The sequence below is a fragment of the Anticarsia gemmatalis genome, chromosome 4 (assembly GCF_050436995.1).
Source record: "Anticarsia gemmatalis isolate Benzon Research Colony breed Stoneville strain chromosome 4, ilAntGemm2 primary, whole genome shotgun sequence".
Taxonomy (NCBI): Eukaryota; Metazoa; Arthropoda; class Insecta; order Lepidoptera; family Erebidae; genus Anticarsia; species Anticarsia gemmatalis.
Window position 1 is genome coordinate 5,176,576 of NC_134748.1, and position 17,520 is coordinate 5,194,095.

Consider the following 17,520-nt stretch of genomic DNA (forward strand, 5'->3'; position numbering starts at 1 on the left):
CGACAGGGCGCGACCTCCCCCTCCCGGTGCCGGCTGGAGCGAACGCGAACGTGGTATTTGCGCTAGAGTTTGTTTGCCCGACGCGTAGCATTTGAGAATCGTTAGGGCGAATCGTCTGTAAACATGGAGCGAGGCGCTCGCAATTGGCCGGATTGTCTCGACAAAATTCTGGAGATAAACAATAAATAGCGTTTCTCAAAACATGGACGTTTTGTAATTGACGGCGTGGCAGATTTATCTAGATGGTTCAGTCATTGTTAGGGGTGTTAACTTGTTAGTAAAGTTGTTAGTGAGAGTTCACACGAACTTTTGCCTCAGCGAGTTAGTTGAAATGGGAAGTTAGGACATAGTCACCACAGCAGATTACGAAAATTAGCGTATGCGTAGTTAAGTTTGTAAATGAGCAGCATGTCAGTTGTAAGCGGATCGGTGCCGACTGCGAGAGAGACGTTAGCGGTTAGTGGAATGCATTGTCGGGGCGCGAGTTCACAGATGCATGGCGTGTACATTGTAAACCCCGCTGAGCTCTAGCGGGTGGTATGGCAGCAGTGTCGCCAGGTGGTGGTAGTGATTGCCGGACAGTTGGTGGTGCAAGCTCGCCAGGGGATTACCTGCTGGGTATGGCAGCCCGAAGCTAGGATAGCCCGAATAGCTACGTCCTGCCGCGTAGGCGGCATACGCTGCGGGGAACCCTGCACAACAAACAATCACACGTTATTATTACATCGCCACTGTGACCAGCGGACTGACAAGCGGAGGTTAATCGTCGAATCGCATGCTTTCGGCGTTATGTCGTTTCAAACGTTGCTTTTTAAATACTGCGTCGCTGATAGTGATTCATTGGCCGATATAAACATTTGGTATGTAACACGTGTCCCGGTGGCCCAATTCTAAAATAGAGCCGTCACATAAAAGGTAGGCAAGTATATCGCACACGCTCGGTACGACATTGCTTTGGACAATGTCCAGCGGATGATATTTTGTAAACATCGTTTAATGTAACACAATATAAGTGGACTAACGACGGCTTTATGCCGCCGTAACAGATATCTAGTGTGTTTCATTAACAAACTTACTGTAATATGAACAAACACAACTCTACTCTATATCAAAACATGTCATTATTACTAATGTGAAACAAATAGTACTAGGGACGCGGAGTCGGCGCATGTCCGCCTGACGTACTATATGTTTCGTTAACAAAATGAAGTCTGTTAAATGTAAAATGAATGATGGCCGGAGCGTCCACGTCGGCTGATATGATTACTATACCGGATCGTTTATCATATTATTGCCAATCAAAATAGTGTATCTGTCAGGCGACGCGATCCATCACTCGGCAGATGGACGGAGCGGAGAGCGCGCCGCGACGCTACCCATTGATTCAATCTACACCGACAACCAACACTTTAACTGAATTACTGAGTTAATTAATTATTGCCATAATCCGTTTTGGCATGTACCCCCGATTAGCACTTCAATAGTCCGCTTACGAACGTTATTATACAAGCTATATATATAGAATATATAGATAGGTAGGTACGCTTCATAGAGTGAGAAATGGTCTGACAGATGCAGGGTATAGCAGATATTATGAAGTGACTTTTGAAAATATAATGTGAATCAACTTACCGTCAGGAAGCGCCCCCAATGACCACATGAAATCTAGAAATGTAAAAACATTTACATAAATCGATCGATCCTTACACCTTACATTTATATATGTGTGTGTATTTGTCATATTATAATTATTATCTAGAGTGATAGTATATTCATTATTGTGCCTTGAGACACTATTTTGCTTGGCGAAGAATTTTGACTTACATAATACTGAGTATATGGTGAATATAATGTCTATATCTAATTTATATTTATATAAAGAGCATTCAACATTTCTAAGTGGCTGTCTACTTTCAAACATTTTCTAAAGTGGCTCCAAATAATGGGGTATGTTAGTAGTCTATATCATCGCACGCGATGATTCCTTCAGTAGACAATGTTAATCTATTCTACACATTGTTAGTCTAAAACTAAACATGTTAAACAAACAGACATTTTTAAATATTTTAGAAATGATATTTATTAATCTAAATGCTACCAAAATTACCTACTTAATAAGTTAATAAGTACAATTAATACTATTAGTTTACGAGAGCTAAGTTCCATAATACAATGGGTGAATTAAGATAGACCTTACTGTTAAACCAACGGTAACAGTTAATCATGAAGAATCGGAAGATACAACTAAAATATAAACTAATAGTGAACATATGTTTAGTCGTATTTGGCATTGCACAATAATATAAATAAATATGTAAAGAGTAAGGATTCAAATTAAATATATATGCCTAAGTTTATCATAATAGCTATGGACACACAATAATTTACTGGAAATTTGAACGTACCTAATTTTAAATTTCTTTACAAAACAATCATAAATAAATCAACAGAAATAAATTAAATGTCTAATGATCTCCATAAAAACTGAATAAATAACATCCACAGACAACAGGTACCTCTTTTCTTCCACTGATAACATTTTTGAAAAGCCGACATCAAGGTGTAAAGCTATTCATGGTAAACAGCTAAAGAATTCAATATATCACTTATGAAAATATCTCAAACAACATCATCAATCGTCCGCAATTCATGACATATTATCTATGCTCTGTGCTAAGGTTAGTTACTTCATGGATGGATGTGTAGCAAAACTGGCAAGAGTCACCGGGACCTCGTGGTCCACGTTTCATAATTAATTCATAGTAAAAAGCTACTCAGAAATCAGGAAAATACCAGGCTCAATACTATATTATCTAACTATACGTAAGTATGTATTGTAAATCAAATTGAATTAAGCACCTACTACCTGGTAGAAAAATATTGCTTTCTATCAACCCTACGTAAAATTGTTCCAGTTTCTGTTTCTACTATTCCTCAAAATGTATGAATATTTATATAAATTATTGTATAAGAACTGATTCTATAGCTCTTCTAATTTATTTTGGTACACATTTCGAAAATCTTGCTAACTAACTGATTCTCTAATGGCAATTACTAAAAATAAGACACTTTGGATATTATCAGTTTCCTTAAAGTACATTAAAATTGTCACTTTGGCTTGGTAGGAGAAAAGAGAACAGGAATGTAAGAAAGAGCTAGGAATGGACAGGACAGCCGACACTGCGTAGCGAGGAATGCAATGAATTATATCTGAGAGGTTCGATCAAATGAAAAGACCCAGCGGGGTTAGAAGGGGTGGTGTGGATGTTGCTGAAAGAGGATCGCGGATCAGAGGGGCAGAGGCGTCGGTAGTGTGGTGTGAGTCAGGGGCGAGTACAGGGTCGGGATGTCGAGCGCGTGTGCGCCGAGCAGCTCGGACACGGAGTACGTGAGAGGAGGAATAGCGAGGGGCGCGAGCGCAGGGCGCGGGGGGCGCGGAGTGGGTCGGAGCGCGGCTAGAGCGCGGCGGTAGGCGGCCGCGTGCGCAGCGGGAGTGGCGCCCGCGCCCGCGCTCGCGCCCACCAGCAGCTGCGCCGGCGCGTGGACGGGATAGGGCGCGTACCGGACGCCGGCGCCGGTGCCCACGCCGCTACCTAGCAACTCACCGTACGCGCCGCGTCCGGCGGCTCTCGTCTTCGCCAAGTTTGCTGGGAGCATTACTTCTTTCGGTTGTGCTTTTTTGCATTCCACCTGTAACAATAAAAATAACAACTTAAACACATGTTTTAAGTCTCAGTCTTTAGTTCTAAAACTATATATTTACCTAATGTTACAAAATACAATTTAAATCACGGCACCCAGGTTTTTGTAGTATTAAGTGTAAGATTTTTAATATTATCTGTCACGTTTTGGATTACATATTTATCAATGGCATAAATAAATTATAGTTTACTCTGAATAAATTATATAAATATAAGGAAGCCAATCGGTTTCTATTACAAACAGGTATCTCTATTATATTCTATTTAATTCCTTGTTTCTATTCTTAGGTATTACTGAAGTCAGCAGAACGAAGCAAATATCTTCAAGATCGAGTGACTCGCAAAATTATGGAAGAAAGGGGGCGACGAAATCGGTCGACAATCCGTTATGCTTCACGGTTCGAGTAACAAATTGAATTTTAATTTGCTTTACCAAGTCAAGGAGCTTATCATTGAATACTTATTATACAGCACGACAAATTTTACGAGCTCCGATGTAATTATTCGCTATCATTATGTCGCATCTTACAACTTGTTTGGTTATGAAACCTGAGACGAAACCTGTTGATGCCGAAAATTAAAAAATATTTTTTTTCCGATAGACAACCGGATTAAGCGATGAAAAATAACGGCCAGTATTAAGCGTGGCAATAAATAAATAAAGCATCAACTCAATCCCGACGCTCTGCCGGGGACTACGAAAACCAAAGTAAATTAATGTACCTCATAATTAAACCCTACGTTTAATCGATCCATTAAGTAATTTTAACGAACAGTATGGCTCTCTTCAATGCTTGTATCTTCCCCTCTCCGACCCTGAGGGGAGGTCTGGAGGCAAGTATAAATTACCCAATCTACGCTAACCTAAACCTCTAGCAATAGAATTTCGCTACAGAGCGCCAACATTACAGAAAAGTATATAGGCTTAAATTAAAGTCGACTGAATGAATGGCTTCGGAGTTGTTCATTTTTCAGAGACAATTTAAAAAATGATGAGGTAAGAACAGATCGGAACATTTAAAGTGTCTCGCCAGAGTTTCCAGTTACATTTTTCATAGTGGTGCATAATCGCGACGTGTCCCCGTTCGGTGTGCGGGCGGGGTACATAAACTCGCGTCCACATTTGTCACGCGGCCGTCACAAGCCGACAAATGAAGGCTTTGCCACGGCGTTCGCGCACTTTGTGCACTTTGCACAACTTTCTGCGTCGACATGGAACTACGTGCCTTTGCATTAACGCGGGGAAGTGAGTGAGCGAGGCTTTACAGCGCTGAGTGTCTTTCCACCAAGTTTTATGCCTAGATAAGGCTGAATAATCAACACGTAATATTAAAGTTGGGAACTGAGATTACGAAACCACGTAATAAAGCACGTTCTCAGACATACGATGTAAAAAAAAGTTGGGATGTAATACTAAAACGAGTACGTAGGAAACCTTTTAACGATGTTCTATGTAGTAACACAATTTTCAAAAGCTAGAGAAAATGGTGTTAGCAAACTGGTGCTAAATCGTCGTGTAACATGAACAGTATTCTTCGATCGTCCGCGACATAAAAATAGTGAGTGTCGCCATTTGTCAGGAGCGATAAAGCTTTACAAATGAACAGGCGCCTACGCCAGCGGCCGCCAGCGCCGTGGCCACCCCCCATTTGTTCGGCAACACGCAACCAAGGGGACATGCCAGATAAATGCCAGCCTAACTTAAAACTGAGATAGGAAACATCGTTTGTTATACTGTCACATGCACCTCGGTGTAACACGGTCTATCTAATTGAATCGAGAAGCCGAGACGAAACACGAAAACACAATCTGTTCTGTGTAATCAGCAGCGGAAAATGATTCCATTTTAAATCTATCTACAATAATACGAACAGCCATGAAGAAAATTCAGCGAGGGGATCCGACGTTAATTGATGTCGCGTCGCTGGCGAGCGGAGTGGGAAACAAAAGCTCACAAACAATTCGCATCGGAGTTCGCAATCCCGATCAAGCGTTCGAGATCGCGACGCAGTTTAATGACACGAAAAATAACAAAGGTAAATTGTATTTAGCCCCCGCTAGGTAGGCACTCCCTCCCGCCGATATATCGATCCGACTCAGATCGAGTAGTATTCGACACCGACGCGAAGATCTCGGTTTAACCGAGCGGACTTAAGATGTGCTCCAGTGCGCCCTGGCTTAATGCCGCCCGACTCAAGCCACCTCGCGGAAACCTGCTTCTAATCCCATCGATGTATGAGGAATTTAATTGTTTCGCGAGAAAACACAGCGTTTTATGCTCCACCACTTCGGCTGAACATTCGCACGTAAACGTGAATTAATACGAATCTGAAAGCAGTCATTAAATTTTCGCTCGATTGATTTTGAGTGAAAACCTTTTAAGGTAAAACAGTAATGTCAATAAATTCGACGGAGAAGAATCATGCCTACCTTTTAAGAACATTGATTTTGTATTTAATCGAAAGGTACGGAGTGTTTGTACATTAATAAATTATAAAGTTTATAACAATCGACCTAATTTTTCTCTTCATTGTTGTGAAAATAATAGCATGTTTCTCAATGTTTAGATTTTAACTTAAAACACAAATCGAGTATAAAAGTGTTGAATATAAATTGAAATTCCATAAGTAAAATGTCGCTATATTTTGAGAGATAAAAGACGGAATTAACATTTTATCCATTTGTATAGGTATTGCGGTGTGTAATATTGCGGGTACCGATGAGTTATTACCGACCCGGACCTACGGGGGACCCTTGGAACAAAGACGGTTAGATTAAGCGATGGCGTTGTAAAACGATACAGCGATATCTACGGAATAAAATAGATGGAGGTTGCGGTGAGTGCGGTGTGCTACGCACCGTAGCGGCTGTGCCTCTGCACACAACTTGTACTTGGACGTTATTTCACATTCCGACCGCGCCGAGCCCGACTACCGCTCAAGAAACTACAAAATAAAGAGAGCTCTTTCAACTACTTATTGCTGCGACTTACCTGCATATGTGTTACGTTAAATGAGAATTTTAAAATAGAATTAGTTTTTCAAATTGATATTTTCTCCGATTAGGTGCCGAAGAGTATTTATAGACAGTTCGCCAAATAAAATGTTTATGTAGCATTAAATATGCTAGTTTTTTCTATACGAGTCCTTTTTTTGTGATATGAGAGAGTTTAATAACGAGTTTTGATAAAATACATGTTATTGATAAGAAAATAACCGATGCTGGTTAATTCTTCGGAGATGATGCGATAACTTGTGATAAGGTTGTATTTGGAAGACGGATCACGGCATATGATTTCTGCTTATGGTAATATGCATCAGCTATACAAGATTTTTTATTTGTAACATTAGTAACTTAAAATAGGAAATATAAAAAGTCAAGAAGGTACTAAGCAAGCAACTTTGCTGGAGAGTAATGTGGTGCGGGCGTAGCGTACGTACATACGTGAGAGATAAACGGAGACGACAGGGGGTAGGGTCGAGGGGCGGGGGCGTGCTCGCTAGATAAGTTTATCAGGGAAACCTCTCGCCTTCGTATTGACAGAGCGTCGCAAGCCTGGCCCTGATTGCCGCTGAGCGGAAGCCGGAGCGTGGGAACCGGAGGCTAGGTAAGAGCTCCAGAATTACATATTTACCAAGATAAAACTGTAAAAGCACTTTTACGTGTACCAACTTAAATATATGTTACATTCTCCTTCTAAATAAATTGCTATTTAGAGAATTTCAAACATTCAATGTTCACATTTAAGTAAGAGTATACTGCAGCACTATTAAAAATCACTCTGAGAATACCTTGTATTTAAATATTCAAGAAAACTAGATAGCTCCAAAGAAAAATCCTAGAGCGAACGTACGACGTTACGTAAAGGAGATGAGTCACAAATCTTGAGCTCAACAGGTCACGGATAATGAAATACTCTGCCGCGCCCCGGGAGCTCTTTCCATATTTACGTAACTGTTGTTCGAAGAAATAAGATAAGCGCGAGTCGACGTTTTCCGTTGAATTTCGGCACGGTTACTTAAAGTGTTGGAGTGTTTACTGAGAGGGTGAAGAGGCGGAGAGGGCCGCGCCTTGATGGGCCGTAATGCGCGAAATTCAAATCAGATATAAGCGATCGAGTCGTCGCGTCGCCGTCGATAAGCGGTAACGTTACCTGCAAGCGTCGCCTCGCCCTCGCCCCGACCGCCTGCCGCCTTAACCATCACCGTATTGCACACGCTTATAACGAAACCGATGGAAATATCTTCAAATGATGTAACGTAAAAAATGTCTTTTAGACACTCTCTAATCTAACAAAACTTGAACATGATACCTGTTGTGAGACAGAATTCTTTTTTTATAAATACCGAGAACAATCCTTCGCAGAAAATAAACAAATATAATGACTATTATTTGTCATCATTACTCAACCGGTTCGGTAAAAAGCCACTCACATATTCTCTTTTTAAAACAACTACTCACAAAGACTACAAGGAACGTCGCGAATGACATTTAGGTACACAAATATCCAATGCACATAATGCACGCTAACCAAAGACATAGGAAATAATACGCCGTGTCACATTCACGTTGAATTTTAAATTAGAGCCGCACATTCACCGTCATAGAAATGTTAGTTAGACATTAAATATTAAGGGGTGGCATACACGGGCGGCGCGCGGCGTGCAACATTCATTGCGCCGCGGAAGCCTGTCAAACGCCCTCGGCTATTTCTGGGAAATCGATTGCAGTCGATGGCAACGGCGAGTTTGTTACGCGAAACCACCAAGACGTTTTACATCGCTTTATTGCTACCAATATCATACTAACTTTTATTTGCTTTTTACGCCACAATACATTTCCACAACGTTTGTTCCAAGAGACGAGATTTTAAAATCTAAACTACGCAAATTAAAAAGTAGAACTATGTAAAGTTTTAAATAGTTCCGCCACTCGTTGCAGTGTAGAGCGACAAACAACCGGGATAACTTCTAACATAATCCAATTTAATAGTTGAACAAACAAAATACCAATTAAATTGAAAGCAAAACTAGCAAACTATATTGGCTGATACTCAGTGGTATTAGCAGCGTTTGCAATTGTAAGTAAACACACGATTACCGACCACTCGCTGCTTAACTAATTCGTATCACGCTTAAGAGCCCACTCGAACATAAGAGGAAAAGAATATAACGATTGTAAACGGCCAGCGACCGCGCCGTTTGCCCAATTGAAACGTATAATGAAATTTGTATATTAGCCAGAAACGACCAAACGAAAACCTTGTAAAAGTGTTTCCATGTACGAATTGAAACGCCCCGGAAAATTCCTCGACGAAATTCAAATAAAATTGCAAACGATGTATTGGCTCAGAGAACGACGTTAGAGGCGTATGAGTGCAGTTTGCATTAAAGTAATTGTTGAATGTCGGCCGTTTGTGGTCGTGGTGTGTTCACGCAGCTTCAATTTGCAAAATTAGATGCTGTTATACGCGGTGAAGTGGCTATTTTTATTCATCAAACAACATTGCTTTCTTAATTAAAAATCTACATGTCTTTTATATGGATAGATACTGAATATGGATGCGATTTCGCTTTTGATTTTTCATCCCGACCGACGATCTTGTTAGAGAGCGTACGGTTTTATTCTGTGTCGAGATATTTCAAGTAGAAACTGAAAATCTCTACCCGATAATAATGACTAACGAACATAAATCAGAAACTTTTCATCAAAGTAAGGGTAGATAAACCAAAACGTACAAGACAAATTCAGGTGATATTCAGAATTAATAACAGCCCGTGAGAAAGTTTATGACGCACGTACATGTATAAGCTGTAGCAATTAGTTGTAATTAAGTAGGTTGGAGCTCGGGGCGCCTTGTCACACCACTACCGACTAGATTAAGGTCTGCGGCACGCGGTCCCGCCGCTCGTAACTTGTTTTGCATGAATCTGTACGCGACTTTCATATGACTCTCAGGAGGAGACTTAGTTCAGCACCTCTAATGTAAATGAAATTGTGTGCAAGAAATAAAGCAGGGCTTCTCGGCCGCTATTTATCGCCGCTCGCGTCTCCTAACTCCCCCGTAATGGGAATGTGGAGACGACGCGCCGAGCGCCGTAATGAACCGGCCTGCCCTAACGTATGGCCTTTATTGATGACACCCGCGCCCTCAACACAGTTACTACTTTATTGTCTCCCTACGCAGCGGCATAGTTTCTATTACGCGACGCTTCTTACGATACTTTATGGCGGTCGGATCGTAGCTGGAGAACACATGCTCCGATGAAAATCCTACATTCTCTTTGTTACGTTTAATTACATCCAGTGGGATACAGCGAACGGGTAATTAATCACTCAGTAAGTTAGATTAGGAAATGTTCCGTGTTGATTATGACTGATTAATAGATTTGTCACTTCACCTTTATTGTTTCAAGCTTACGTGCATAATTTAATATATATTCTCAGTTTCGAGCAAATTATTTGCATCTTATGAAACTTATAATACCTATTTGTAAACAGAATTTCGGTATGAATATTGCGAACTTTTAACGATAATAACTTATTGCAAAGATTATGTATGTTGGCTATGTTACGAGCGAGGCAGGTTGCGCCCCAGACATGACGGCTCGAGCACAATTCAGTCGATCGCTCTCGCCGCCGGTACCACGTGTGATTAATTAATTTTCTTTCACGCTTCGAATTTAAGTTCGAGTAGAAATCGTTAACGGCCGGAAAGGCCTGTTGAGCCGTAATTTACGTCTTTTCGTTCGACTTCAGTTAGTTGCGTCATTTGAGAATTGCGTGCTGTGCGCCTTATAACCATTAAATTTATATACGTACATAGGAAATTAGGTAGTTGTTCAAATAGTGATTGCCGCCAGATTGTGATCGTAACTTGTAAATTTTTTCCTCAGAAAATATTTAGCGTTATTATTTTTTATTTGACTCGTGTTATTAATGTAAAATTAATCTGTTATCCGTGTGGGATCGACGTTTGAATACGTTAATACCTTCCTACATTACTTGTAGCATAGTTCAATATCACAATAATTAAAATATGAATATTGAAACTAATATTTCGTGGATATACCATGTAGAGTGTTTGTATAATGTCGTGGGATGGTACACAATACACACTTTCCGAAACACCTTAGTGGAAGGAACAAGTAAGTTTAATTAATTCGGCAGTACGAAATACCGGGTACAAAATCTCGTTAACAAGTAGTGCATCTAGTGTGTCTAGTGTAGTACATAGTACCGCTCTATTATTAATGACAGGACGACACATGTGCCGGATATGTTCGCCCTCTACATTGTATTCGAGAATTGAACATTAAATTTGTTCTGTTACAGTTTTTGCCAATGAAAATTTAAGAGCTCGTACTGTACATTTTCTTTAGTCTAATAAAGACACCAGTGACATTTACCGTGCGATAAATGACATGCCATCAAAAACATTCTGTAAAAACCTCAAGTCTCGCCGTAAAAAGTTGTGAGATCTATATAATACCAAGTCGATTAATCTATTTAGTCTCTACTTAAAGGACCTTCTGTCTTAAGTTATTACGTATGTTATTATCATGCCAATTTAAAAAAAATACCTTTAAAACAAATAGACCGACCTGGCCATCGCATGATTTGATTATTAGTATGTATCACACTACACAGCACGACGAGAAGTTAATGCTCCTGAAATGTTAATGGCGAATTTGTGTTTTCTTGCGATGACCAAGTCGATCTATTTGTTTTAAAGGAATTTTTTGTTTAAATTGGCATGGTGATAACATACGTAATAACTTAAGACAGAAGGTCCTTTAAGTAGAGACTAAATAGATTAATCGACTTGGTATTATATAGATCTCACAACTTTTTACGGCGAGACTTGAGGTTTTTACAGAATGTTTTTGATGGCATCTCACTTCTTTTTGTAGAGCGAATAGAGCAAACATAAGTCCAATTTGTATGGAAAGCCGTATTTTTTTCATAATTCAACATATTTTCCTATGGGAATGTTGTTCAGTTTCATGGGCTAAACACCCTTACCCACCCTATACCCCCTCCCGTTATGTCTCATATAGTAGATACATATTTACACCTATTTATTTTATTTTCTACAGAAATAATAATTTAATTCATTAACTGCAAATGTAACCTTGTAATCTTATACATTTATATGGGATTACAAAGTTATTGTTGCAGTTAGTGTATTTAGAAAACTTGACCGAAATTAGAAAATATTGAATTTTTCCCATGATTAAGACACTAAACCCTATTTGTATTCAAAATTTTAAGCTTCTAAGTCTGCTAGAAGTACCTTAGACTTTTGATGATCGGTGAGTCAGTGAGTCAGTGAATCAGTGAGTGACAAAATTCAAAATTTTAACAAGTTGTCATTTTTAAACTACTGGTTCAAATTGACTGAAATTTTAAATATACCGTGTTTATACAATGACTGATTAGTTGCTGAAAATCCAGGCTTCTTGTTTTATCCACTACGAAATTATAGGGGTGTCAAAAATAGCCCGAATTGCTTCGAGAAAAGGATGTTACGGCCGTGCCGCTTTTTTTTTGCTCGACTTGCGGGGGCACTTCCGTGCCCCCAGATGAATGACAGGTTCTAAAATCACGCTATCGAAATTTGCACGCGAAATTTCTGAATACTTACAAGTTCCGGCATCATTTTGGAAATTACCTTTCTTACGGAATATATTATATCTACAAAAGTACCTAGTTCTAAAAAATCCTTGCCTAAAACTGTTTCTAAAATGTTAACTCTATTCAGTAAATAACATCACCAGCGTTATATTGAAAAATAAAATTAACTTACTAGCCTCTGTTCGGACTTAAGACATTGAATATATATTCATTTGAAAATAGCAATTCGATATCACATACCTATTCGAGTTTCAACATTCAAACGAGGTCCTTTTTATACTTCAATCATTTCATTCTTTCTGAATAAAAAAGTTAGAAAAGGACTAGACAAAATCCATCCAAATCTTGGACCCACAACTTGCCAATTGCAAGTTTCAATGAAAAAGGACGGTCGCACCGAATGGCTGATATATAGAAGGCGCAAAAATGGGCGCGGACGAATCGATAAAGCTTAGAAGAAGCGCGCTGGGTCCTGCTAAAACGGGAAGTTTATGGTAATCACGGTTGCGGAGGAACGCGTGATTGATTGTTCGACGAGACCTACTGCGGACCGGGGACCGCCGCCCACCACTAGCCCACTACTACGGACTAAGACGTGTTTTCCGTTTTGTTGTACAAGTATCATTTTGGTTAGCGAACCTTTTTGTGAACGTGCTCGCCGAAAGTATTTATTAATGGCACCCGTGACTGTGTGCAATAGAAAACCCTCCTCTTATCTGTCTATCTATCGGCGGCGTCCGTTACGCATGGGTGTGTAGCCATTCTTTAATACGGTAGTAACGACAAGGGTGCGACTACCAGCCCTACGGACTGTTAAGACGCTAAGAGAAATGGCGATTGAGGATCCCAAGATTTAAGTGGCACTTTCAAATGTGCCTACTTTTAGTGTTATTTCCTAAACGGAAACCATTTGTTTGCCTCATGCACGATCGAGAAGAAAAATTTACGCAATAGCCGAGTATTTCTCAGAAGTGTTTATGCGAGGAGATTGCTCCAGGGGAAGTGCATTTGCGCTATTATATTCAACAGTATCGTTCGGCGAACTGCAACCGAAAATATACTTCGAAAATATTAAAAGTTGTATCGCTGCGAGTGCGTGCGACCAAAAAACGAGAACTCGGATATGAATCATCGCAGTCCATGCTGTCACGTTGTTTTGGGGAACCATTAGTTAAACGTTCAATAAAAGTAACGCAGTCCGCAAAACTAAAACCGAGCCGCGTGTTTGCCCGTGTAGTTTACGTCATAAAAGCCGCTATACGCGAAACTTGGACGATCCGGGCAAAACTTATAACTCGACCGTGATAGATACTGATATTTCCTTGAGCAACTTAAAAAATAAATTGTATGCCAAATATAACGGGAACTTTCATTTTATAAATAACGCTGTCTCAACTTAAAATGACATGTCTTCTCAGAACGAAATAGGTTCAGTATTTTACCAGTTATGTTGTAGGCTAAATTCGTATGAAAGTGTAGACCCGAGAAACTAAATATTTAAGGTATTCGTGACAGAAGGCAATATTATGATGAAACTTGGTATATCGGAACATTTAGTAGAAAATATCTGGAGCCCAAACTTGATGCGTACACCCTCATATATCGTGTAGCGATATGACTTTAACAGGTGTGACCTCGTAAAGAAACACAGGTGTACGCGTCCCTGGGACGGTTAAATCCGGCAAATAGAAATTGATGTTAGTAGGTGAAATCTAAACTACACTATATTTTAGCCATTTCGAGGCGCGTCGGTGCTTTGTTGTTAAAATTCATGGTAAGCGGAAGCAATTAAGGGAGTAATGTGTAAGGACGTAATGGAGTGACGGGAATTTGTTGCGAGCGTTTTAATGGACGTCCGTATTTATGTTTCAAAATGCAGTACCGCCAGCCTTCCTGTCTCTTCGCATTTATAATTATCACAATCATTTATAACGCAATTATTTCTGACTACACTGTCTTATTAAAAGCGTCATTACGTTCCTATTTAGTTAATGTAGCCCACATTTTATTCTTGAAATTGATCGTATTACAGAACTATAGTCACGTCGCCGACGGTACAACGGTATTTAAAAGTGCTGACAATTTGAAACAAAATTATAATTTCAGCAGCGCCGATTAAATCTGTGTCATTTACTCCTCGGTCATTAAACACAAAAATCGTCAAAGAAATAAAGATATTTTTTATTATTCAAAGTGAGCCGCGGCATCACCCTATCACTTCGTGCGGGAAGGCGGAGCAGCTATTAGCTTAACGACCATTTTAATATAAGAGATGACATATTAAATTTACGAGGGCGAGCTACCCGTAGCGTAAACGTCGACGCTGACGTGACGCCTCTGTCTTCTTTATTGCGTACGTAAATATAACTATTAGATGTGTTTATGATATGCTAAGGCGAATTTTTAATGGGCCGAATCGTTTACGAGTCACGTACACACTGTATAACCGATGATCGTAACGTTAACACCCTGTACACTGTCACAGAGTAAGCGTTAAACAAACAGTGTTTCCGTTTTACTTTGTGACTGAAACGTCGTACGTTGTTTACAAAAACTGTGTAAAAACGGAGTTCGAGAACATTGATCATTTTCTCCGACACGCAACAAAAAAGGTACGAAATAATAAGCGATTAGTTTCCCGCTCCGTCGTATATACATTACGCGGCTCGCAAGAGAAAAGCTTGCTTCATGCACACCTCTCGTTTCGCACGGAAGCGAACCGTAATTACTCTAAAACACTACCCATTTGTTTGATGTCTTTGTTCGTTGTTTGCTCCACTTAGGGCGAGCATCACCCTTGCGATTCCGGCCGACACATGCCGTGAGTTTCGTACAGCCATTAGGTGCGAGACAATGGGGCAAGACACAAAAAACAAGCATTAATAATCAGGAATATGCATCGACAACGGGAAAGGGTGGTATCTGCTCCCCAGCCCTTTCAGCGGGGACGACAGATAATGGCGATGGAAACTTCAAGCGACAAAGACAATGGTAATGGCTCGAATAGGTATAGGCATCGTGGCGCCGATTTTTCGTACTCTTTCTGAGTACTTCGCTCTACATAGGCGTGTATACAACTTCTATTGTGCTTGCAAAACAAGAGTGATTGAATATTTTAACACCACCTCTTACTTTTAGACAAAGGCATTGTTAACGTGACAACGTCTCATTATAAAAATTAATAGGCGTTAAGTTTATTATCAACATTTGTATCAACACTTCAAAGTTAAGAATCGAGCTCATTTTCATGTTAAGTAGAAATATTTCTTGAAATTAAAACCGTTGATATTCAGCGTTGACTAGCTTGTATTTAGTTAATTACTCCTTTTAGTGCTATCAAACATGGCGTGGATGACCACAGTAATTTGATTATGTCCCGAAATTTACATTAAAATAATAAAGTGGCATTAGAGCAAGACAATGGCTATGTTGTGTGCGTGTTGTAGCCGGCTACAAGTTAATCGGGGGCAAGCTTTATGGGCGCACATGATTGTAATAGTCTTGTAAAGGGTGACTGGTAATGTATTACGACAAATGGACGACGTTAAGCGCTACGACGCAAGTCAAATAAAACGACGCATTTTTGTTCAAAACTTTTTCTTCGATTCCATTCATTATTTCATTTCTCTACTATTACGTCGCCGTGCTAATAGATTTAATTATGTAAAAATCGAACAAACGAAATGCATTGTTAAAAGTTTGAATTCGACTAAGGTAATTTTAAAGCGAATAGATGGACAAACCGGAGGGAGCAAGCGTTAACTAGTGCAATTAAGCCGTTAATCTATCCAGTGTTAGTAAAGTTCATGGCTACATCTGGAATACACATGTCACAGTGTCGCCCCCTTCCGCTTGGTGGGGAAAAATCTAAACACAGTAAAAGCTGGCTTTAGTAGCGTTTTATTGGCTCCATTTGGAGCCCCGCCAGCTCTGCTCCTTTCGCTTCTAATTGATATCTGACCGAAAACGTTCACTTTACATAGATTTCTTGTAGACGAGTGTTTTGCGAGTACATAGTTTAGTAAAGATTTTAATGGAACTAAATTGTTTGTTGATTAAAATTGAATGTTTGGTTTTAAATCTAACTAGGTTTAAGCTTAAAAGTTATAGCAGTTATATTGGAAGTTTTATTGAGTTAGCTTATTTATTAATGCATTGAAGGACAAAATAGTCGCTGTATATAACACAAGTACTTTGATAGAAGTAAAGGCATATTACTGAAAATAATCAAAATTTCTCACTTTTAACCGTCGGTTGTAAGTGAATGAATAAGGAACGATAATGAAACTTGCTTAAGCAACTTTTAAAGTTTTAACAAGCGAATAACTTTCCTTGTATGTCTAACATCCCAAGTTTTAAGGATAATATTTAATCGGTTAAGCGGAATTTAAGATTTGTGGATTTGGCAGTCTTGGAATGAAATAATGAACGGTCTTATTTAAAACTTAATACACCAATAAAAAAACATACTTTATTTCATTCAGCGTAAAAACAAATTAATCATCAAAAAATACTGTTTTTGTTGTTTCAACCTTGTGATAGCGGAAATTCTCAGATTTGCGGTTATTAGAAACTATCGATTGATAATAATATGGACCCTTTACCGCTGTCCAGATTTTCATAGGCCATAAATATTTTATGTGGACATTGTTGTACAGTTTCTAGTTTAATAGAATTAGTTTTTATCGTCAATCACTTGAGTATTACAATATTTTATGGCACGTTTTAAATCTTTACGTCTACGACAAAATTGTGTTCTGTTGTTTAAGAGCACATTTGGAAAGACTGGTAGACTATGAGACTATTTGATAATTTTGTCGAGTGTTTTTTTGTATATAATATGTATAATATATTATTTGAATACATTAGGCACGTTACGTATTTAGTTAGAATTAATATGGACACAAGAATAATCAAAACGTTGAGGCTTTAAATGAAATTGTGATGTAAAATCAGTACTTACCATTTTGTTGTTGATTTCGTGAAAATGTATTTCGCACACTTTATCAACTATATCTTCACTTTGAAATGTGACGAACCCAAAACCTGGAACAAGAAAAAAAATACATTAGATATTGCAATAGGGCCTTTTAAGGTCGGTGTATCCATTTTTATCTCAAATAAATAAAACTGATTGAAGAAAAGTGCTAACGAGGAAATCTTGTAGCGATAAAGGCCCAAT

The 17,520-nt window shown here is 39.2% G+C and overlaps 1 protein-coding gene across 7 annotated transcripts in view; it reads right to left on the minus strand.

The window, feature by feature from the left end:
- Rbp6 (RNA-binding protein 6) overlaps positions 1-17,520 on the minus strand; it is a 471,739-nt gene that overhangs the window by 18,057 nt on the left and 436,162 nt on the right. For 5 of the 7 annotated variants that reach the window (XM_076113242.1, XM_076113244.1, XM_076113249.1 and 2 more), the window contains 4 exons: positions 17,302-17,384; positions 3,606-3,690; positions 1,633-1,665; positions 612-692 (listed from right to left, as the gene is read on the minus strand). In XM_076113242.1, the coding sequence (XP_075969357.1) occupies positions 612-692; positions 1,633-1,665; positions 3,606-3,690; positions 17,302-17,384 (282 nt within the window). The remainder of the gene's footprint in view (positions 1-611; positions 693-1,632; positions 1,666-3,605; positions 3,691-17,301; positions 17,385-17,520) is intronic. The other 2 variants (XM_076113243.1, XM_076113245.1) reach the window with 1 other exon arrangement.